The 20,399-nt window shown below is 42.9% G+C and overlaps 1 protein-coding gene and 1 long non-coding RNA gene across 2 annotated transcripts in view; one reads left to right on the plus strand and one right to left on the minus strand.

The window, feature by feature from the left end:
* Positions 1-813: 813 nt before the first annotated feature.
* Positions 814-8,242, minus strand: LOC113943359. Its single transcript, XR_003526296.1, has 3 exons — positions 8,067-8,242; positions 6,528-6,737; positions 814-1,010 (listed from the first exon to the last, which is right to left on the minus strand). It is a non-coding gene; the product is annotated as an uncharacterized LOC113943359 (long non-coding RNA).
* Positions 8,243-13,283: 5,041 nt separating this feature from the next.
* Positions 13,284-20,399, plus strand: part of MAST4 (microtubule associated serine/threonine kinase family member 4) — a 300,551-nt gene continuing 293,435 nt past the window's right edge. Inside the window, exon 1 of the mRNA XM_027634973.1 lies at positions 13,284-13,505. Coding sequence (XP_027490774.1) covers positions 13,284-13,505 — 222 coding nt within the window. The remainder of the gene's footprint in view (positions 13,506-20,399) is intronic.

A 20,399-nucleotide genomic window follows, 5' to 3' on the forward strand; every position in this document is an offset into this window, starting at 1 on the left:
AAATCAGCTGTAGAAACTGCATTCATACATAAAAATCTTGGCTTAAAAAGATTTTATCATTATCAAAATATATTTATTACTATTACTGCTATCATCATAATTATATTTTTTCAAATTTCGAAGGTCTTAGTCATTTTTGCCTGATAGAAAAACTTGTTTCCTTAGTACATACGACAATTTGTGTGGGTTTACAGAACCTAGAACAGTCTCGCTGGATAGGAAGCCAAGTCCAGCTGAGCAACAATGTCTATTATTTTCACAGCTAAATGCCTCAAATTAGCTTCCTACATAAAATTAACCTGGTTTCAGATTTTTAAGTGGCTTTTAAGGATCCGTTATACACGTTTAGGAATCTGACTTTGGGTATTTACTTTTTTAAGTGTTGACCACCACTTTTAATCTGGAACCTAAGAATGAAATGTTTGAATTTTAAGCATGCAAAGTTTGGATAAGTTGAGAGTTTCCTACATCCCTATTCAGTGGAGTTTTTATTTTAAACTGGCAGCTATTGGCATAAATAGCACTTAGATTTCGGCAGTAAATGAATCTAAGAACATGGATTTGTCAACTTCAGTTCCCAGAACACTGCTGTATTTTTTTTTAGACCTTATTGTCCAAGGATGAAACTGCCAATCAGGCAAATACAACATAGAATAAAAGTTCAAAAATGTATGCTTGAGGTAATATTTTTAGCAAAGTATACCAATGGTCACAGAGTGGTATTATTGATGTAACTATTCTACAAAGCTACAAATGAAATAAAAGACCAAATTTCAATGTAGAATCCACTGAGTTTGTACTACCCCTTACCTCATGCCATGAGTAAAGCCCCAGAAAAATATGTAAGATCTGGAGGCCACAGATACCTCTTGACAGGAACAAGCTTCCAGCACAGACAAAGAAAACAGAAAAATCAGTCACCTTTAGCAGACCTTCCATTCACATAAATGCCTATATCGTAGTGAGGATGATGATTACAACTGTGAATTTCCTCCCTATTCAGTCTCTCCCTGGAAACACAGAACACAGTTTTGATACATGGTAGGACACAAATACAGTCAATGAAAAAATAAGAGTAATAGAATAAAGAAAAATAAATCCTTATGTCATAATATTTTACTTCAAAAATGGGAGGTAGGCCACAAAAGAGGCTAATTTTTGCTATTTAAATCTTGCAAGTAAAAAAAAAGTAAAGCCATATTTTGGAAAAAAACCCAAAACTTTTTCCTAATTCTGGTAGACAGAGCAAGTAAAAATTAGCTTTCAAATATTTTGCTTTACATATGAGGTATATATGTTAAAAATTGTATCCATCTTGTTATGTCTTCCTAGCTTAAGAATCATGACATTTTGATTTTGGGATATTACTCTAATTTTAATGAGAGAGAGATCAGAACAGAGTAAAACTCAGAATATTAATCCTATTTACATGTACAGTGGGGACTTAGTTTTTGCTCTTTCTGTGAGAAAAATGTCTGCACAAACAATACCATTTACATACTGTAGCCCCGTTTTTAGTGCTCCCACACAATAGATAATTTCTCAGAGAAAATCACAGCTTTTCCTCAAACACTGTGCCTGCTCTATTTAGGCACTGTGAGGCCTGGGATGAGGGCAGGCAGAGCTTACAGAAAACTCGTAGGCTGCCTCAAACCTGTTTTTACCTCAGTTGTTGCCATGGAGCTTTGGAGAGTTTGACAATTTAGGGCAGTCACCGGATTTCATATTTGGTCTCCCTTTTGATGTTGCTTTTCCAAAGAGGTTCTGGCTAACACTCACTGAGGAGGATTTCTCTCCACAAACTTTGAAGTCCATAATAACACTGTCAACCACGGCCTTAACACTTGAGGAAAGGATGCTGATTAGACAGCTGAGGGCATCTAAATTTGTCCAGGGAAGTCCACTACCCCCTGGAGTCTGGAAAATGCAGCATTTCTCAGGGTGCAGGTATGAATTAGGTTTACACCTGTTGCACTAAAGATTAGAACATGGTTTGGGAGTGCTAGAAGTATTGACCAGAATACACCTCAAAATACAGCCCTGGTTTAGATTATATGTAGCAGCCCATAGCTGTCTCAGAGCTCCTCTCTTCTCCCTAGTCTATCTACTGCTGGAGCTTTGATTATCTCTGATTTCCATCCTGAGTCTGGACCATTTCTTCCTGCCTATCTGTTCTTCATAAGACTGGTCTTCATAACACTCATGACTGGGCACTAGGATACGGCCATGATAAAGTGAGAAATTATCATCTTTCTACTCTTAAGGAAGAGGGACGACCTTGTTAAAATATGAGAAGAAACAGTTTTTCCATAATTTTACGAGAATCATAACACTGACCTTGAAGAAAGCAGAATGTGAATTTGGGGAAAGAGGTCTTAAAATCAGTAACCTTCCTGTTGTATGCCCGTTTGTAACAGGCCCGTGCCATGCTTCCACTGCTCTTCTCTGCTTCTGGCATGTCACTGTATATCCCTGATACACAGATGTTGTGAAGGTGATGGAGAAATTGTGGAAGGCTCCTTGCTCAAGGGTTATCCACCAAGAACCCAAGCACATCTGTCAGCAGACTTCTGCAAAACTCCACACAATGTGGTGACAGTACATTTCTGTGTCTGAAGTCAGATGAAGATAGTTTCACTTCTACTTGTCCCTTACAGCACACAGACTCACAAGCTCCCTGAATCTGACTTAAAATGAGGATGGGCTTCTGATGTTTTGTCACAGTGGTATAACCCCACAGCAATGCCTTGACAGAGATGTGACAATCTCTCAATGCCCTGTGATATATAAAGGCCTGAAGGATGTTGGGCAGCATTCCTTTTTTTTTTTTACCCTGAAGGTATCAGAAATGTAAATGTCAGAGTGTAAACATTTGCCAGGGGTTTCCTCTAAGCATGATTTTCTGCAGGTCTCCTGACAGTGATTCATGCAGTGCTCATGTAGGTCCTCAAGTGTCAGTAAACAGAGAAAAGCGTCTTTACCAATTACACAGTTTAGTCCTGATCACATCATCTCTAGCTGTCGAGATGGTGGTATTACTTGGTTTTAAAAAAGGCTCCTGCAGCAGATGGAGGCCTACAGTAGTTGTTTTACCTTCTTTGGCAAGCACAATTTACATCTGGTAACGTATTCAATTAATAGAAGATGTTTTATTTTTCTCAGGTTTATTACATGTTCCACAGATTTGCATGGGATATTTCTGTTCATGCATATACCTATTGTTGCTAGGATTTACAATGTAACATGACTAGCTTATTAATGCCTTTTGAGACAACCTGAATCTAATCAGTATGTTCAAATGCCCTTGCTTCATGCTCTGCAAGTGCTATGAAAAGTAAATTGTGCTTCACATTCATTGTCAAAAAAGCTTTTAATGGTGAAAGCATGAGTCTAAAAATTGATTCTCTTAGGAAGATATGAAGAGGGTTTGCTTACTCTGAATTATCCTAAGGAGACTTTTAAAGATAAGAAGAAAGGATCTCCAAACCATGCTGTATGTTTGGTGGTGCCTGCCCCAGCCCAGAGATGAGAATTGTCATTGTGTACATTTTTACACACTTCCAGCCTACCACTGCAGCTGGTATTAGTGAGTATTCCTGTCATTAACACTAGTGAGTTGTACCCCCACCAAGTGAAAGTTTTTGAACTCCTGATCTTGGATACTGCTTGAGAGTGAATATGTAGCGACAAAGTACGTCACATAAAAAAAATGAGTGTTGTCTTCATGGCCCTGTAATATGTATTCTCAATAAATCAGGATTCCCAAGAAAAAGAACTCTGATTCCAGAGTGTACTGCTAGACCTGGAAGGAGCACTCAAAAGAACAAGTTCCTGTTTGCACATTTTCTGCTAGTACTTCAGGTAGACAGGTTTGATATTTTTCAGAGGTGTGCCAGAAATATGAGTGAATGAACCTTCTCTTACAGTAATGATAATAAAACAATTATACACCACCACTGCAAAAGTCTAGAATTAAATATTGAAAGGCCTATTCATATTACAATTTGCATTCGGGATTGGCACTAATTGGCAATGCTGTTGGCAGTCTCAAGAGGAAGGGCAAGAACTGAGTACGCATGGAGACTTTTTAATACAAAGAAGTGGTTCTTTCAGGTCAGGTTTAATGCACATTTACTATGCAGAAAGGGAAGCACAGCACTGTTGTTGCTCGTAGTCTTATTTGTTGCTGTAAGTGTCTTATTTGGAGAGCCTTGTATTTGCCAGGTCAGTCTTGCCTACGGATCTTCTAAGGTGCTAACCCCACTGTCACGGTATTTTGAAAACTCCTTCTTGCAGAGGTGGACTTCTGCCTAAATATTCAGAATCAAATGGGAAGAAGAATATTCTAAGCAGTATAAAAAGAATTTGATGGAACACTGCCTAGTTCAAAAAGGCAGTGAAGACAATTGATGCCATGAAACTGAAGCAGTAGCTACTATAAAGCTCTACTTTTTGCATTTGACCCATTAAAGCTGTAACATGGGACAGATGTCCGCCCTGCTGCAACCATTGTCCCACCTTTTTTCATTTTGTCATGAGCTTCATAGTTTTTCTCTCTGACTTCTCTGTTTTATTCAATACACTGCTGCAATGTTCACTTTTTCTGCCTGTCATTTTTACGATGTATCTGCTCCTTTGATTTCTTACTGTTGGAAATGTGCTTCAGGGATGCTGGCTGATGCATCCTGGGATTGGTAGTTTCCAAAGTATACTCTGACACACATGGGGAGCGTAAGTCCCATGGTGGTTGACTAGGTAAATCACGTGTTGTCTGAAGGTATAAAAGGTGCTGTTCTCTTCTAATAAATGGATTTGGTTGTTGGAAATCCATGCAGGCAGGTCATGCTTTATTTTATTATATTAATAAAGCCATACATGGCACCCTAAACGTGAGGCCTTTTCTCTGTAACAGGGATAGATACACAGCCTTGCAGCAAGGAAAATCGCAGATGTGTTCATACTAGTTTGTTCCAGAGCTCAGGAACACATACCAAGAAAAAAGCCAGATGTCTTTAAAAGCATCGAGACTTCAGTGCAGAACACAGCTGGAGGATGCAAAACTGAACAGAGCTCGAAAAAAATTAAAGGTGCATGTGCCAGGAGAAGAAAAGTTGAGAGAAGCAGCAGAGAACGCAAGCAGAAAACAGTGTGAAATGGAACTGGCGAAAGCAGAGGCAGCAAAAAGCCGAAAGGCGGCGGAGACGAAAAGCGCTGAAAAAAATCAGCGAAAAAACAGCAGGCAACGAGAAAACACACGTGAGGTGAAAGCGGCAAGAAAAAAGGTAAAAGCATGGGGAATTTGGTTTCCTGGGACATAGAAAGGGATACAGAAGCCACGTGTCTCTTGCTAAGACAATATCCTATCAAGATCACACACGCGGAAATAACAGATCTCTTGCAATGGATAAAAATCATTGCACCAGGACTGCCACTTGTAGAAGTTTTACATATAATCACTTGGCAAAGAATCGGCAGATCCATGAGAGACAGAGCCAGATCAGGCGATATAGAAGCCTCTAACTGCCTTCCTGCCTGTACACAAGTTATAGACGCTTTGCGGATCGTTCAAAGAAGGCAGAACCCCCAAGAGACACTAACACACATCTCCTTGCACCCCCCAGCCAGGCTGCTAAGTGCAGCCATTCCCCACAATTTGGGAACAGACACGAGGGGAGGGGGACTGTGCGCGACCTAGGTGGATATAACAATGGACTCGGGTTGGGATTTGCGCTGGTAGGATCTGGGGAAATGAACTCAACTCAAAAGAGAGATTATAAATCAGAATAACAATTTAATAAAATAATACAATAAGTGTGATTATATAGACAAAAAATTGGCTTTAACCCACAAAACCCAAATGTATAACCCAGTACCCTGGGGCATGAACAGAGTGGTGTTCTTTGGGCCCCGAGTCCAAAGTAAAAGGAGAGGGGAAAACCTGTTACAGTCTGGTTGAAAAGTGGTGGTTGCAGTCCAGTCGAGAGTGGTGGTCTGCAGTCTGGTTGAGAGTGCTGGTCTGCAGTTTGGTTGAGAGCGGTGATCTGCAGTCTTCCTCTGGATCCCACGAGTGGTTAAAAAAGTCCCAAGATTCCAAGATTATATATCCTCCAGTTCAGGCAGGGATGCTCAGTACCTCCCCCAGGGTGGGGGGTTCCTTAATGGGTGTGAGGACAAAAGTAACATCCTGTCTCGCAGGCCTCTTAACACCTAGTTTATAGCCTGAGGAGTCAGGCTCTATGTGCAGATGGTGTAAATGGTTCATTGATAACAGTTTCTGGGAAATGGCATGGAAGGCTGTGGAATACACAGTTTTGGGTTACACCCATCCAGTGATGAACTGGTCCCAGTTGTTCTAACTAGGACACAGGAACGGGGAGAATGCGATGCAAGTTACGGCAAAGGTCCTGGTTTTTGTGTGTGCGCGAGCTGCGGAGATAGGACGGGAATTTTAGTTCGTGAATTCACCATACAGGGGTGAATTGTAGGTTCCCGCCGCAGTGGAAGGGGGGGGCACCCAGCAAACTTACCCCCTCATGTTGCTGATTACTTGCAGCCACGTGCTCAGAGAAATGTGACCTGGGCGCAGTCATCTTGTGCGCAAAATGGACCAGAACTTGAGCTGTCTCTTCCGGCCCTGCAGCCATCTTGTCCCGGCCGCGTGCACAAGGGGAGAGGTGCTTCCCTGCCGTGGCAGCCATCTTCTGCCATGCCACCTCAGGGAGCCGAGTATGTTGGAACTGTGGATAGTGAGGCATCGGAAGATGATGAGGAGGAACCGGAGGTGGTTCCTCTGAACAGGGCAAGAGTGCAGGTGCGGGGGTGTTGGTTAACCAGTGGGAAAGATGCTGCGAGGAGGCAATGCGGACAGGAGACTGGTAGGTTATTAAAGCATGCCCAGTTATATACCATCCAAAAGCCTCAGTTCCAAAGCTTGCCCTATTAGGTGATAAAGGAACTGAGGCAGATCGTTAATGACATATTTCCTCATCTCACATGTTTTCATATCTGGAGACACTGAGTACCACCTATGTATTCACCCCATATGATTGGGAGACACTGTTGAAAATGGTTTTAACTACCACTCAGTACAGTGTCTGGTTAACAGACTATCGGGAGAATCGCGCTGTGTATGCAAGTGACCCAGGTGGTTCACAAGCAGGCATGACTTGCAATCATTTGGCAGGAAAGGGGGAGTATGCGCCAGCAAATTCACAAGCAAGCTACTCCTGGGAGATACATGAAGTAATAGCAAAACTGGCTTTGAGGGCGATAAGAAAACTCCCTAGCACGGACAGAGACAGTAACCTGTCCTTCACAAAGGTCCTGCAGGGATCAACTGAATCTTTTTCCCAGTTCCTTGATTGGCTGCAGGTGGCTTTAGACAGGCAAATAGAGCATGAAGAGGCTAGAGAGGTGCTTTTTAGGCAGCTGGCATATGAGAACTTGAACCTGGACTGCAAATGAGCTCTGCAGGTTATCCCTAAAAGGGAAAGCTGCATCATCACCAAGATGGTTCAAGCATGTCAGGGTGTCAGATCAGTTGAACATCATATTGCTTCTCTAGCAACAGCCTTAAGTGCCCAGCTAAGATTGCAGGATGGGGCAAGAGGGAGAGGTAGCTGCTACCCATGTGGTGCTGCTGATCATTTTTATAAGGATTGCCCCAAGAAACCCCCCTTGGTATTATGCCAAAAATGTAACCATGGAAGCGGGGGCCTAAAAACCCTTCCCATCAAGGAAACTGGAGACGGGGTGCAAGAGCACGTGCCTCGGTTCAACAAATAAATATGTCCCAAGAAAACAGATTAGCGATCTGCTCACTGCCACCTCGGGCAGTGCTGGGTTGGACCTGGCCTCCAGAGAGCTAGTAACTATAACATCTACTGCCATAGTGTTAATACCTACAGGGATCTGGGGACCTTTAAGCTCAGGAGTCCATGCCCTTCTAATCGGACAGTCATCAACCACCAGGACGGGTTTGTTTGTCTTACCCAGAGGTGATTGACTCCGACTCTCACAGTGAGATACAAATAATGCATGGACTCCAGTGCCTCCCTGTTACATACCTGAGGGACAACGGTTTGCCCACCTAATCTCCTTTTATAGCATGTCACTGGCTAGCAAGGGAGAAAGGGGCTCGGGGACTTTCGGGAGCACAGGCGAGCCACAAATATTCTGGGCAAGGACCATTTCTGCGGCCCAGCCAATGATGACATGCCAGATAGACAGATGCAGATTCAAAGGCCTGGTGGACACAGGAGCAGATGTTACAATCATTAAAAACACTGACTGGCCAGCTAAATGTCCTACTGTTTACCCTACTTCGACTGTCTGGGGATTGGGGACACACAAAGGCACAGCATTGAGGCCAGAGGGACAAGTTGCCAAGGTAGTTCCTTTTGTTGCTCCTATTCCATGCACCTTATGGGGATGAGATGTACTGGGACAGTTTGGCAGTCATGCAAATTGCAACTGGAAATGAGAAGAATTTTCAGTGAGGGTCATTGATCAGCCTTTCCATGGACAGATTAAGCTGACATGGAAAACCAATGACCCTATATGGGTCAATCAATGGCCCATGAAAGAGGAACAGCTTGCTCACTTAAGAGATTTAGTTCAAGAACAACTTGATGCAGGACATATAGTGCCAACCACCACTCCGTGGAACACTCCGGTGTTCTGCACACCCAAGAAAAGTGGCAAGTGGAGCATGCTGCATGACCTAAGAGCAGTCAACTCAGTGACAGAACCTATGGGGGCATTACAACCAGGGCTTCCTTCACCTGCTATGCTTCCAGCAAGATGGCCATTAGTGGTAATTGATTTAAAAGACTGTTTCTTCACCATTTTTCTACATCCCAATGATGTGCCATGATTTGCTTTCTCCATCCCTGCTCTAAACCACGCACAGCCCATGCAGAGGTACAACTGGGTTGTTTTGCCTCAGGGGATGAGAAACAGCCCGACGATATGTCAGACTGTTGTGGCAAAGGCTATCCACCCTATCAGAAGGCTTTACCCCTCAGCAATCATCTACCGCTACATGGATGACAACTTGTTCGCCACGGCCAAGGAAACTGAGTTACAAACTGTTATCACTGCTCTAACTAATGCTGTCCAAGAAGTAGGGCTGCAGGTTGCTCCAGAAAAGATCCAACAATCTCAGCCCTGGACCTACCTTGGATGGAGGATCACGCAGGAGGAGATCTCGCCACTTCAAATTATGGTAGAAGACACTTTAACCTTAAACGAATTGCAGAAACTTTTAGGAGTCATCAACTGCTTAAGGTTTATCTTAGGCTTGACCACAGAGGAGCTGCACCCCCTGTTTGAACTGCTGAAAGGCAATCCACACTTGACATCTAGTTGGTCTCTGACCACAGAGGCAAAGCAGGCATTAAAGACATGTTCTAAGGCAATCGAGAGCACACAAGGCAGAAGGAAAAATCCTGAACCTCAGATCTGTTCCTAGCAGGTTCCAGCCATTTGCGGTTTGGTTTCAATGGGACCAGATTGAACCAGATCCATTGAGGATCCTGGAGTGGCTGTTTCTTCCTCACTCGTCTCCTAAAACTGTGTGGACAACTAATGAAATGTTTGTCAAACTTGTTGTTAAAGTCAGAGTATGTCTACAGGAGCTGGATGGACAGGAGGATCCTGTGATCATCCCAGCAATGAAGGACAGCCTTGACTGGCTGCTGGCCGAAGACGTTGGATTCCAGGTTGCCTTAGCAAACTATGACGGTGACATTTCCATTCACTACCCTAAACACAGGCTTTGGGCAGAAATGGGTTACTTATCCTTAAAAGCCACAAGCAGATGCCAACAGCAGCCAGTAAAAGGCCTCAACGGTCTTTACTGATGCATCAGGATAGTCCAAAAAGGTTGCAGTGACGTGGGTAAAACCTGGACAGTGGGAACAGAAAGTACAGACCATAAGCCATAGTTCTGTACAAGTCCTAGAACTCACAGCTATTCACATTGCCTTTGAACTGTTTTCAGATCAACCAGTTAATATTGTTACTGATTCTTGTTATGCAGCAGGTTTAGTTTCATGTCTCGAGGCTTCCTTCCTATGAGATGTTGCAAACCCACATCTATGTGTTGAAATACATGCTGTAAGGGTTCTTGTTAATCACAGAAGATTTGATTTTTACATAATGCATATTAGATCAAACACGGAAATGCCGGGACCCGTAGCAGAAGGGAACCAGAATGCACGTTCTCTGAAGAGACAAGTTGAAATTACCATCGATCAGGCTTGAGACACAGTTATGTCATGTCAGACTGCCAACAAATTACCCCAATGCCATCTCAGGAAGGGGTTAAGCATATCTCACTATCCCTTTTTGGTAAAGATCCTCATCTTTATCTTGAAGGGCCAATTTCAAAGCCAATAATTATCTTCTTATTTGTCTTTTCGTGCTGTTTCATGTAAAACTGTGATTTGCTGACAATTTTTTTCTATACCTCTTCATGACTTTTTCCAGTGTTTCCTGTATACCTGGTGACCTTGTGCCCAATTTGTCAATAAATCCGTTAACCTGTCACTCTTCCAGTCCTTCAAGACCAGAGCGTAAGAATTTCCCAAGCATTAACACTCATGTATATAATCGGGGAGTTTTGAGATACATTTTATTTCTCTTTGTGTATTTTGTTTTCAGTTAACTGGCATGAGAGCAGTGACTAGTGCACATAGTGAACAGCTGCAAACACACAGAGTGGGTGACTGCTGCACGTACTGGGGGAGGGCAGAATGGGAATATTGAGAAGATCATGGGATGGCTGCTTGTAAACGTACAGGTGGAAAAAACTGTGAATGGGTGAATGATTCCAAATCTGTGCCTGCCTCCTGTTATACCTGATGCTGGACCACTCTGAGCTACACCCTTCTCTTCGTACTCTCCACCAAATGAATCCGATGCATGACAGGAGGTGCTCAAAGCTTATTAAATAGGGACATCTTCTCAACAAATGTTTTCAAAATGAGCCTCTCAGGTCATGCCAGTGTTTTGCCACAAAGTACATCACTGATTTGTCATGGTGCAGTGCTAGGAACAGTGCTTTTCCCAGGATGGAAAGTGATGTAAACTTCTATCTTTGCTGCTTTTAGCTTCAGCTCCCTTTTAGCAACTATATGCAGCATAGCACCACTCTTCCGTTTGTGTAAGACAATGTTAGCAGAGCACATGATCTGGCATAGTCTGAACAATTCTGTCACTTGTCTTCTGTAACTCTGGGGTGGTATAATACATTTTGAATGCCTTCTTAGATTTCAATTTATGGTATATATTAGAGCAGTTCAGTGATTATTCTAATGCGTTCCTTGCTGCCCCCAGATTAGAGGCTGTTCTGGCAGCTGATAATAACTGAAGTATAGAAGTGCTTTGGCTAAGCTCTGTTTTTCCCAGTCTCATCTCTGGCAGCAAGAAAAAGAAGTGACAGACCTGCAGTGTTGCTTTTCACTGCCTGGCAATTTTCTTATACATTGCGAAGAATAGGTAGGAAATTAAGTCAGTTATTCTGCTAAGACAATGACATTAAACCAGAGACAGAATCTGACTGAAGAGGTTTGGTTTTAAAATCCAAGGAGTCAAGAATTAATAATAAGTCTGGATTTTGGGGATATAACAGCTCATGTGCAGAACCTGGAGAACTAAGGAGTAACTCTATTCACTGGTTAGTTAAAATTATTAGAATTAGGTTTGCAGTAGTGTATGTGTCTAATTCATTTAGCCAAAATGAGTTTTTGTCTTTCTGTGTATATCTAATGTATCCTTATCACTAATTGTTAGTATAGGTAAATTTCTGGGTCAAATTCTGTCGCTAGTGACTATTATGATCTTCTTCCACAATAAACTAACTTTTAAGGTCTGATCTAAGTACTGACGAGAAATCACAAAGAGCTATCAGCATTGTTACAGTCTAATATCCAGCATTAATAACTCACTCAAAGCAGAGAAGGAATGAGATTTGGAGAATTTTATATTATTGTTTTCCTTCCATTGTTAATCTGACAATCTATATAGTTGTAATAATAATAATAATAATAATAATAATAATAATAATAATAATAATGATGGTTTATTTTTTTCATTTACCATATGGGAATACTGGATAAATTGGTCAAATTAGAAATCTGAAAAAGTGGAGACTTGCATTCTGGTTCCTATTTTCATTAACTATGTACTGTGTTAATTAGAGCACATCAATAACTGATCTGTGCTCACATTTCTTTTTCTGTGAAATAGAGAAGATAGCTACTCTGTAATGATGTTGTGGGACTTCATTCATTACAAAAGTTCTTAGTCTGTTTTGATTCCACAACTGGATTAACCCGGGGTCCAGGCATAAACAAATATGGTATATATTTATATATAATACTAGTACATTAGATGAGAACCTATGTCCTTAGGACAGAAGAAATGAGAGGATATTTCGAAAATAATATCTTCAAAGAATATAGTAAAAATTGGTAGAATAACTAGGTTTAAAAGCCATTTAAAGACGAAGGAGTTGTATAGGAGGATTTACAAAAGCTTTCGGATGCTAACTTCTGTGATGTGCTTTGGTTTCAATGACTCTGAAAGCTTGGTCACAAATCCCAATGCCGATGCCCGTTTCAAAGTCAAATACCCACAGGGACTTTGCTGCAAGATCATAACTAGGCATCTGTAGCCTTTCGCAAACGGTAGCAAGCCGGCAAAACTGCTGCGATAAAGTGCTAGTAGCTCCGTTTTAAAGGAAGTGAGGGGCGTAGAAAACCCTGATGTGATGTGAAATACCTGCCCCTACTCAACCCCGTGACATCGCTTGGGACTGGAGCACGGCTCGCTGCGGCACCGCCGAGCGCTCCTCGCCGGCTGGGGGCTCTGGCAGATCGCGCTGCCACCCCCGCTCCGTGGGCTGCCGGGGTCAGGGACTGCCGGCCGCAGGACGTCTCTTCTTCATCCCTCCCTCCCTCCCTCCCGCCTCCTTTCGCAGCGAGGGGCAGCGGGCGGTGAGCCCCATCCCTCAAACTCCGCTCCGCGAAGGACCATCACGGTTACCTGCCTCCCTCCCACGGCTCCGCCGCGCCGGGCCCGCCCTCCGCGGCGCTGGCTCCGCCCGGCCCAGCCCGACCCGCCCCGCCCGTCCGCAGGCACCGCCCGCCACCCGGAGCGCGGAGCCTGGCCCGGCCCGGCCCGGCCCGGGAGCGCCGCTGCCGCGCTACGCTCCGTGGGGCGGGGGACGTGCTGCCGCCGGCGGGACGTGCGGGCGGCACCACTCGGAGCCTGCGGCCATGGCGGAGAAAGTTTCGGCGGCTTCGGAGCGGGCGCGAGGCGCCGGCCACGTCGGCTCTTCTTGCTCCGACTCCTCCTCTGGCTCTGAAACTCTCTCCGAGGAGGGGGAGTCCGGCGGCGGGGCGGTGACGGCCCCCGGCGGGGCGACGGCTGCAGCAGAGCGGGCGAGCCCCGGCGGGCGAGCGGAGGACGGCGCCTCGCTGGAGGAGCGGGATGAGGAGGTGCGCGGGGCCGGGGCGGTGGCTGCTGCTTTTCCGCCCCGAGGCACCGGGGGCGCGCCGGGAGCCCCCACCCAGCGCGGCCGGCCCGCGGTGGGGAGCACTGCGGGCCCACCTGGGGGCAGCCGCTTCGCGTCAGTCTCCCCTGCTAAACCCGAAGCCTTCCTGTGTCTGCTCCCCGCCTCTCGCCCCTTCTGGCTGCCGATATAGAGAGTTGCAGGTTTTTGTATAGAGAGAGGATTTTTTTGTTTCAGGAAAGCTTGGCTTTTTTTTTTTTTTTTTTTTTTTCCCTGTAGCGTGTCACCTTTGGATAGCGTTTCTCTAAAGCAAACTCTTCGATGTCTGAAGTGATGGGCAAGCCCCTAAACTACAATAATCCTCTTCTGAGAGCTAATGACAGGCTGTGGGTTATGGAGGAGCTCAGTGGGTGATTGATCTGTAGCGTGATACGCGGATACGCGTGTCGTTCCCTCCCTCCCCTCCTGATCGCTGCAATACCTTCTGACTGCACTCTTAAAACAAAACAACCTGCCCACTGTGTTACAGTAAAGTGACCCTTTTGTGTCTGAGACTTTTTTTTTGTTATTTATTTATTGTTGCATGATTCACACTCCTTAAAGCTATTTCGTGCCGTGACCCCCGACCAAGTGTATTGTTCTGTCTGACTGCTGTTTTACTTCTCTTCATCATCTCTTGTGTGTCTTTCTTGTGCCTTTTGTTGTGGTCAACTTTTTAATTTACTCTTAGGTGGTGTTTATTCTGTGCCTTTATGCTGCTGGATGTGCAAATGCTTTTTTCGGAAACCTTGCATTTCTAAAGGAATATCTGTTAAACTGGTTGAAGTTATTCTCAACTAGTTAAGCTGTGGTTGTCAGGAATGTTTGTCTCTGCAGTAATGGCTGTCTAATGAGCTAATGAGCTCCTGTTTTCCCCTAGTTCCCCGACGCCTCCTCTGTTAAATTGATAAAACTGTAAGACAGCATAGTGACTTGAAACTAAGTATAACTTTCTGTACTCCCCCCTCTTTTTTTTTTTTCTAAAATACTGAAACTTAGCTCAGGTTCCTTGGTTCTTTCAACTGCATGAGCCCACAAAGAGCCGAATGTATTTACAACAAGGTGCATTTATGATAGAAGTAGAATGAATGTGCATATATCCACACAATTTTTATGTGTATAGTTAACTTGCTTTAATCACTAAACTGAGTAGGAGCTCTGTAGCTGCTGTTAGCATGGAGTGCACTGGTAGATAATTATTTTTTCCTACTTCTCAGCAGGTCTGGTCTGTGTGGGCTTGGGGCTGTACTTACCACAACTGTGTGGTGTCTAGATGGTTTGGTGCTCAGTTGGTATGCCTGCAAAATACCGTGTAGAAATATACAAAGTGTTGTGTTCAGTTAGCTGAACTCAGAGCCATTGGCAGACCTGTGGACTTCTGGTAAAGACTGGTTATTTCTGTGTATGCTTTGGAGATGATTTAAAGGCATTTTTTGAGTTGACAGTATAGGGAAAGCAAGACCAAAAATAACTCAAAATTGAATTCAGTGGAATTAGGAAATTCTGTATGGGCAGTCTGATACCTCATCTGCATTTAGTAATGCTAGAAGATAGCAGCATAAGCTCATGTTAATGTAGTGGGAAAATTTGCTTAGAGTATGCAACCTTGTTTGCTCCCTTTTTTCTCCTCTGCTAGATTCGTTCATTATCTGAAACCAGACTTTTTTTTGTCTGTGATTTTTGTGCTTTTGTTTTGCCTGTCCTTCCATTTTGGTGTAGCCAGCACTTGCAGCTGAATTTCTGCCTACCTGCAGAACCGCCAGACAAATCCATTGGTATAATAATTTTTTTGTGCAAGGGCATGACAGTGCGTTAGAGTGCAGAAATAAATGAAAACATATTAATTTAAAACCGAGAGCATCTATTCACATTGAAACTGTTAAGGGTAGTGGAAAAAAGCAAGACTAAGGTCCAAGATATACGTACAGATGATTTTGGTCTTGCTTTGTGTTCCACCTGCTGAAAGTATAAAACTGAGAGAAGTGCTTGAAGATTTCACATTGATATCCTATTTAGTTACTGTCAAATAGTGAAAATATTGATGTACTCTGCAGTGTTCTGTTACTGAGTTCTTTAATTTTATGGATCCCTGGTTCTTGATTTTGTACTGGCAGGTTTCATTTCTCCTCTTGCCCTGTCCTTTTTCTGTTGCCAACATAGCAGAATTAAATCTGTTGTCACAACTGTTTGGTATCCTTCAGACAGCAGTGAAACAGATTGTCCTGCTACTTCTATTGCTACTTTAGCTGTCAGTATTCTTCAAGCCATGACATATAAAATATTTTCAAACTAATGGGTAGTTAGAAAACATTCATATTTTCCCATACACATTGCTATTTTGTGTGCTATTTCAGTACAACTATGTCTTCTTCTGTGACATTGTATATGACATACTTGACAACTTGGACTTTGTCTCCTCTTGGACTTCTTTAGACTAAACAAACCCAGTGGCTTTCATCTTTCCCTATAGAACGTGTTTTCAGACGTTTGATCATTCTCACTGCTGTCCTGTGGACATTTTCCAGCTGCTCACATCTGTCTGGAAGCATGATTTGAAAAAACAGGATGCCATACTCAGATTTAGGCCTTGCCACTTCTGCTAGGACAGAAAGATTATTTCAGAGATCTCTCAAGGAGAGTTGTTTTTTAAGTAGCCCAGCCTGCTAATTTACAGTTTGTGGTCCATATGAGTTTTATGTCTTTTTCTGAAGAATGATGTGAACATCTCTACCAAAAAGAACAGTTCATCTCTGCAGTTCAGTGAAGGAAACTTAATTCTGTTATCTAGGGTACGTCAGTTTCTTTTATATTCAGAAATTAAACTGTAGAACTGAAAGCATGTTAACTCCTCTAATGGGTGTGTCTGAAAGAGTTAATTCCTGGAGGCAAACAGGGAAGGGAGGGGTGGGAAGAGAAAGTACATAACTTTTTTTTATTCCCTGTTGTTATTACTTCATTCTACTGTTGCATATTCACCTTGACAAAATGCTAAAAAATACTTGAAGAAAAGAAATCTCTCATCTCGTGTAAGCAAGAACAAATGATAGTTTACAGGATTATGACTATCAGTTGCTGAAGTGTTTTTGATGTCTTACTCTGAGATATTAGACACATGAGAATTAAATGTGGCTTTAACATTAATTTCATTTGAGAAGTGCTTTGCTGCTGGAACATCTGTGTGCGGAAGTGCTGTGGATAGCAAACGTGAAACACAAATCAATTCAAGGACATTATTTGCCTATGCTCTTCTGAGGCGAGTGGCTAACAGCTGACAGAGCAGGCAGGATGGAATTGCATGGTGAAGGGCACTCAAGGCAAATACTTTGTAGACAATGGGTCAGCATGTTCCTGATGCAGTATGGTTGTTTAGTTTTTTTAATTATTCTGTATTCTCTTCAGAACTCTCTTTGTTGAAAAGAATGTTTGGCTGTCAAGGGAGGAGTTGAGACTGGGCAATAGCATGTTTTCTGTTGTAATCTCTCTGCTTCTGCTCTCTGTGGGTAGTTAAAATGGACCAGGATAAGTGCAAAAAACCCCACGATTTTTCTCATGTTGCTTTCTGCTGTGTTTCTATCTTCTCTACACTAGTTTTTCTTTTGGCAAAAAAGTGACTATGAACAGGAAACATGTTTTATTAAATTTACTGAGGCAAATGGTGCCAGATATCATTGGCTGCGTTAGTTTCTCTCAATCAAAATGTTTCAGAGTCTTGCAGTCCAGCATGGGATATGCTTTTTTTGTTGGTGGCTTCCAAGTCTTAGTATTTTACAGGGTGGGTGAGAGCTCACATGATTTAACCTTGTTTCTTAAAAAGAGGATGAAGGCAACCTATGGATTCTTTGCCTACATCAGTAATCTCAAGGATCTGAAGGTTAAATTGTGTGTCTTGGAGTTGTCTGTCTTTTCTGTCTGACCCAGGTGATCTACTGAAAGAGCTCACCTTTCTACAAACCTTGTCACAGTAACTACAGATTGCTTACCAAAGTCAGGAAAGATCAGAATTCTTTCAGAGAGAATAATACTTTGCCATATATTACAGCTGTCTTGATCTGAAATGGATCCAATAGCTTCTGAACATTCCGATGTCTTCTGAATTACCATAATGAATTGTCTTCAGTATTTTAGATGCTTAAAAAAAAACCCTCAAACTACCCACAAAAAAAAGGAAATAATTTCATTTCTTGATCTGTAAATTAAATGTTTGGCCCTGAAATAACTGTTCGAGTTTATAAGAGTTAAGATGATGAGCAATGTAAGACAAGATTTCTCATGAAAAATGTCCATTGACCTTTAAAGTTGATTACTGTACATTTTCTCCTACTGTCTAGATGGTGTGTGTCATTTATTAAAAAAGATACCTCAATGCACAGAGCAAGAAATATAGAAGCTTTTTCTGTTGCATCTAACTCTTCTCCTGAATCTGCCTTGCTGTTTATGTTGCAATCTGTTGCAGTTTCAGGAGGACTGTATGGTGAGAATTAATTACTGGGAAGCTAAGATTTTGTTATTAAAGTATTCATAGCAATGTGAAGAGGGTGGTAAAGAATGTATTGCTGTCATCATCATGGCCAGTCTTCGCAAACAAAGATTTGGGAAAGGTCTCTACCCACATTTACTACAAGCGCACTGGTGATACAGGGCTTTGCAAATGCGGGTAAGGCCTTCGAGCCTGTGCAATGGATTTTTTAGGTGAGACACAGTGTGCGCTGAACTGAGCCCACCCTTTAATCCTAAGGTTCATCTGCCGGGGATGAGCGAGCTTGGACAGTGGCAGTGAGGTCCTCAGGACGTAGGTTTGTTTAGAGTGACCTTCTCTTAGATGGATGGCCTTACAGGGCTGAGGAGCTCCATCTGCCCGGGTTTAGAGTTGTCCTTCTCTTCTGTGTGCTCTGGGGCTCCCCGTCTCACCTCCCACGATGGCACTGTCCGCACAGGTGAAGCTCCCACTCTCTCACTCCTTTCCATGCCTGAGGCCAGGCCGCGCCACCACGCACGCGCCCGGGGCTGGCCCGGGCCTGCGTCGCCGTGAAGCGCACGTGTATTGCTGTAGAAGCTTATCTTTCACACAGTTGTCCTTTAACGTATGTCCACTAGAGAGCTACAGATTGTCTGCCAGATCTTCACACCAGCAAAACTGTAGTGTAGTTTGGGAGAGGGGTGGAAATCAAAATACTGGGGGATAAAGTAAACAGAGAGTGTGTGAAGTGATGGCAGCGTTTACATGTGCAACTCTGTGTAATAGAGATGGTGGTAGTTCTGTGAAAATGTCACTGTGACCTAACTGTAACCTAGTAGTAATGTTTTTGTTACCTCTTTCCCTTCCTGCTTGTCCTGCTGCAGAAGTAACCATGGAATATGCTTGAACCGTGTGGGAGATACCGTAGTTTTTTCTTGTAATTGTTTCAGACTTCCTTGTCTCTGACAGTGATGGATCCTTTGCTGTTGTAGCATACCTGAATGATAGAGCTACCTAAAGATGAATAGCCTGATTGCTAGAGTGTGATCCTTAGATCATACTAAGGAGTAGTGATGCCATAAAAAAAATCTGTTCTTCTCAGGGTTAAAATTATTGCAGTGGGATTAAATAAAACACTTATCTAGCCTGGAGCAGCTGCAAAACTGTTGTTGTGTCATGTCAGCCAGACTAACAGCATTGTTTTTGGTTTTTTAGATATGTTTGTGATAAGATACCTATAAAGTGAAATACTTGACAATTTAAGTGAGTAGGCTGCCTCAAGAGTCATGTAAAACACTTTATTGATTTACTTCTGGTATGAAAAAATGTATGTTTGTCTAGTACCTTAAACCTTCTCTGTGCAGAATAAGCCTTTAAAGATGCATGCTGTTATATACCCTTATTATGTCAGAAATACTCTGGGATGAGGAGAGATATGTGATTGAGGGCTTAATCTAATATGGCCATGTGCTGTTGCCTGAGGTTTGAGACTGTCTGTAAAATAGTAATGTTTTCAGCTCTGTGGATCTTCTTTTCAAGAATTTGGTGGGTATAAATAGGCCTATAACTAGACCATCTATCTTCCTTCTCAACTGGAATAAGTGAGAACTGAAGAAGCAGAATCATGCATTGAGTTGCATATGTTGTTTTATGTGCCAGAGCTATTTAGATACTGAAAATACTTCTGGAAAGAGGTGGGTGAGGACCTGATAACTACAGTCTTCAAAATCTGAACAGGTTTGCAAAAACAGTTGAGGGGGCCTTTTGCACTCTTTAGATTTTTCAGACTGGAGGACACAGTGCTGAGGGTAATATTCAGCTGTAACATCTCTTCTGAAAAGCCGCAGCTCTGTTGAAGGAGTACAGCCTAAGTCCAGTGTAGTCTGCTGTCTTTGACAGTGTTCTGGTTAGATGTAAGCTGCTTTGAACAGAATGTCATTAACATAAAAATGTGGTGGTAACTCTTGTACTACGGGGAAGCTCTGTGTGGTGGGCTGCTTTGCTAGCAGTAACAGCTCATGTAAAGTTGAGTTTACACAGAGGGATTAGAGAGTCCTAAGTCTTGAGGCATAAAATATGAGCACGGTTAAGCACAGTGCAAATGAGAAGATCCTTGAGCTAGTGAGCTGAGCAGCTACGTAGCCTTTTACTGCAAATTAATTTAATGGGGTAATTTCCTCTTGGTTTTGTTGTAAATTATGCACTCTGTCCCCCCATTCCAAAAGCACAACTGTGCTCAAAGATTGCAATACTGAAGCATTAATACTTATGAAGTACTGATTCTGATCTGTTTGTGTTACGTGGAGCTGGCTAACATTAACCAGCAATTCTCCTCTGTACAAGGCATGAGAAAAATATACTTACCCTAATTTTAGAGGCAAAATT

The sequence above is a fragment of the Corapipo altera genome, unplaced genomic scaffold, assembly GCF_003945725.1.
Source record: "Corapipo altera isolate COAL_440 unplaced genomic scaffold, ASM394572v1 61411, whole genome shotgun sequence".
Taxonomy (NCBI): Eukaryota; Metazoa; Chordata; class Aves; order Passeriformes; family Pipridae; genus Corapipo; species Corapipo altera.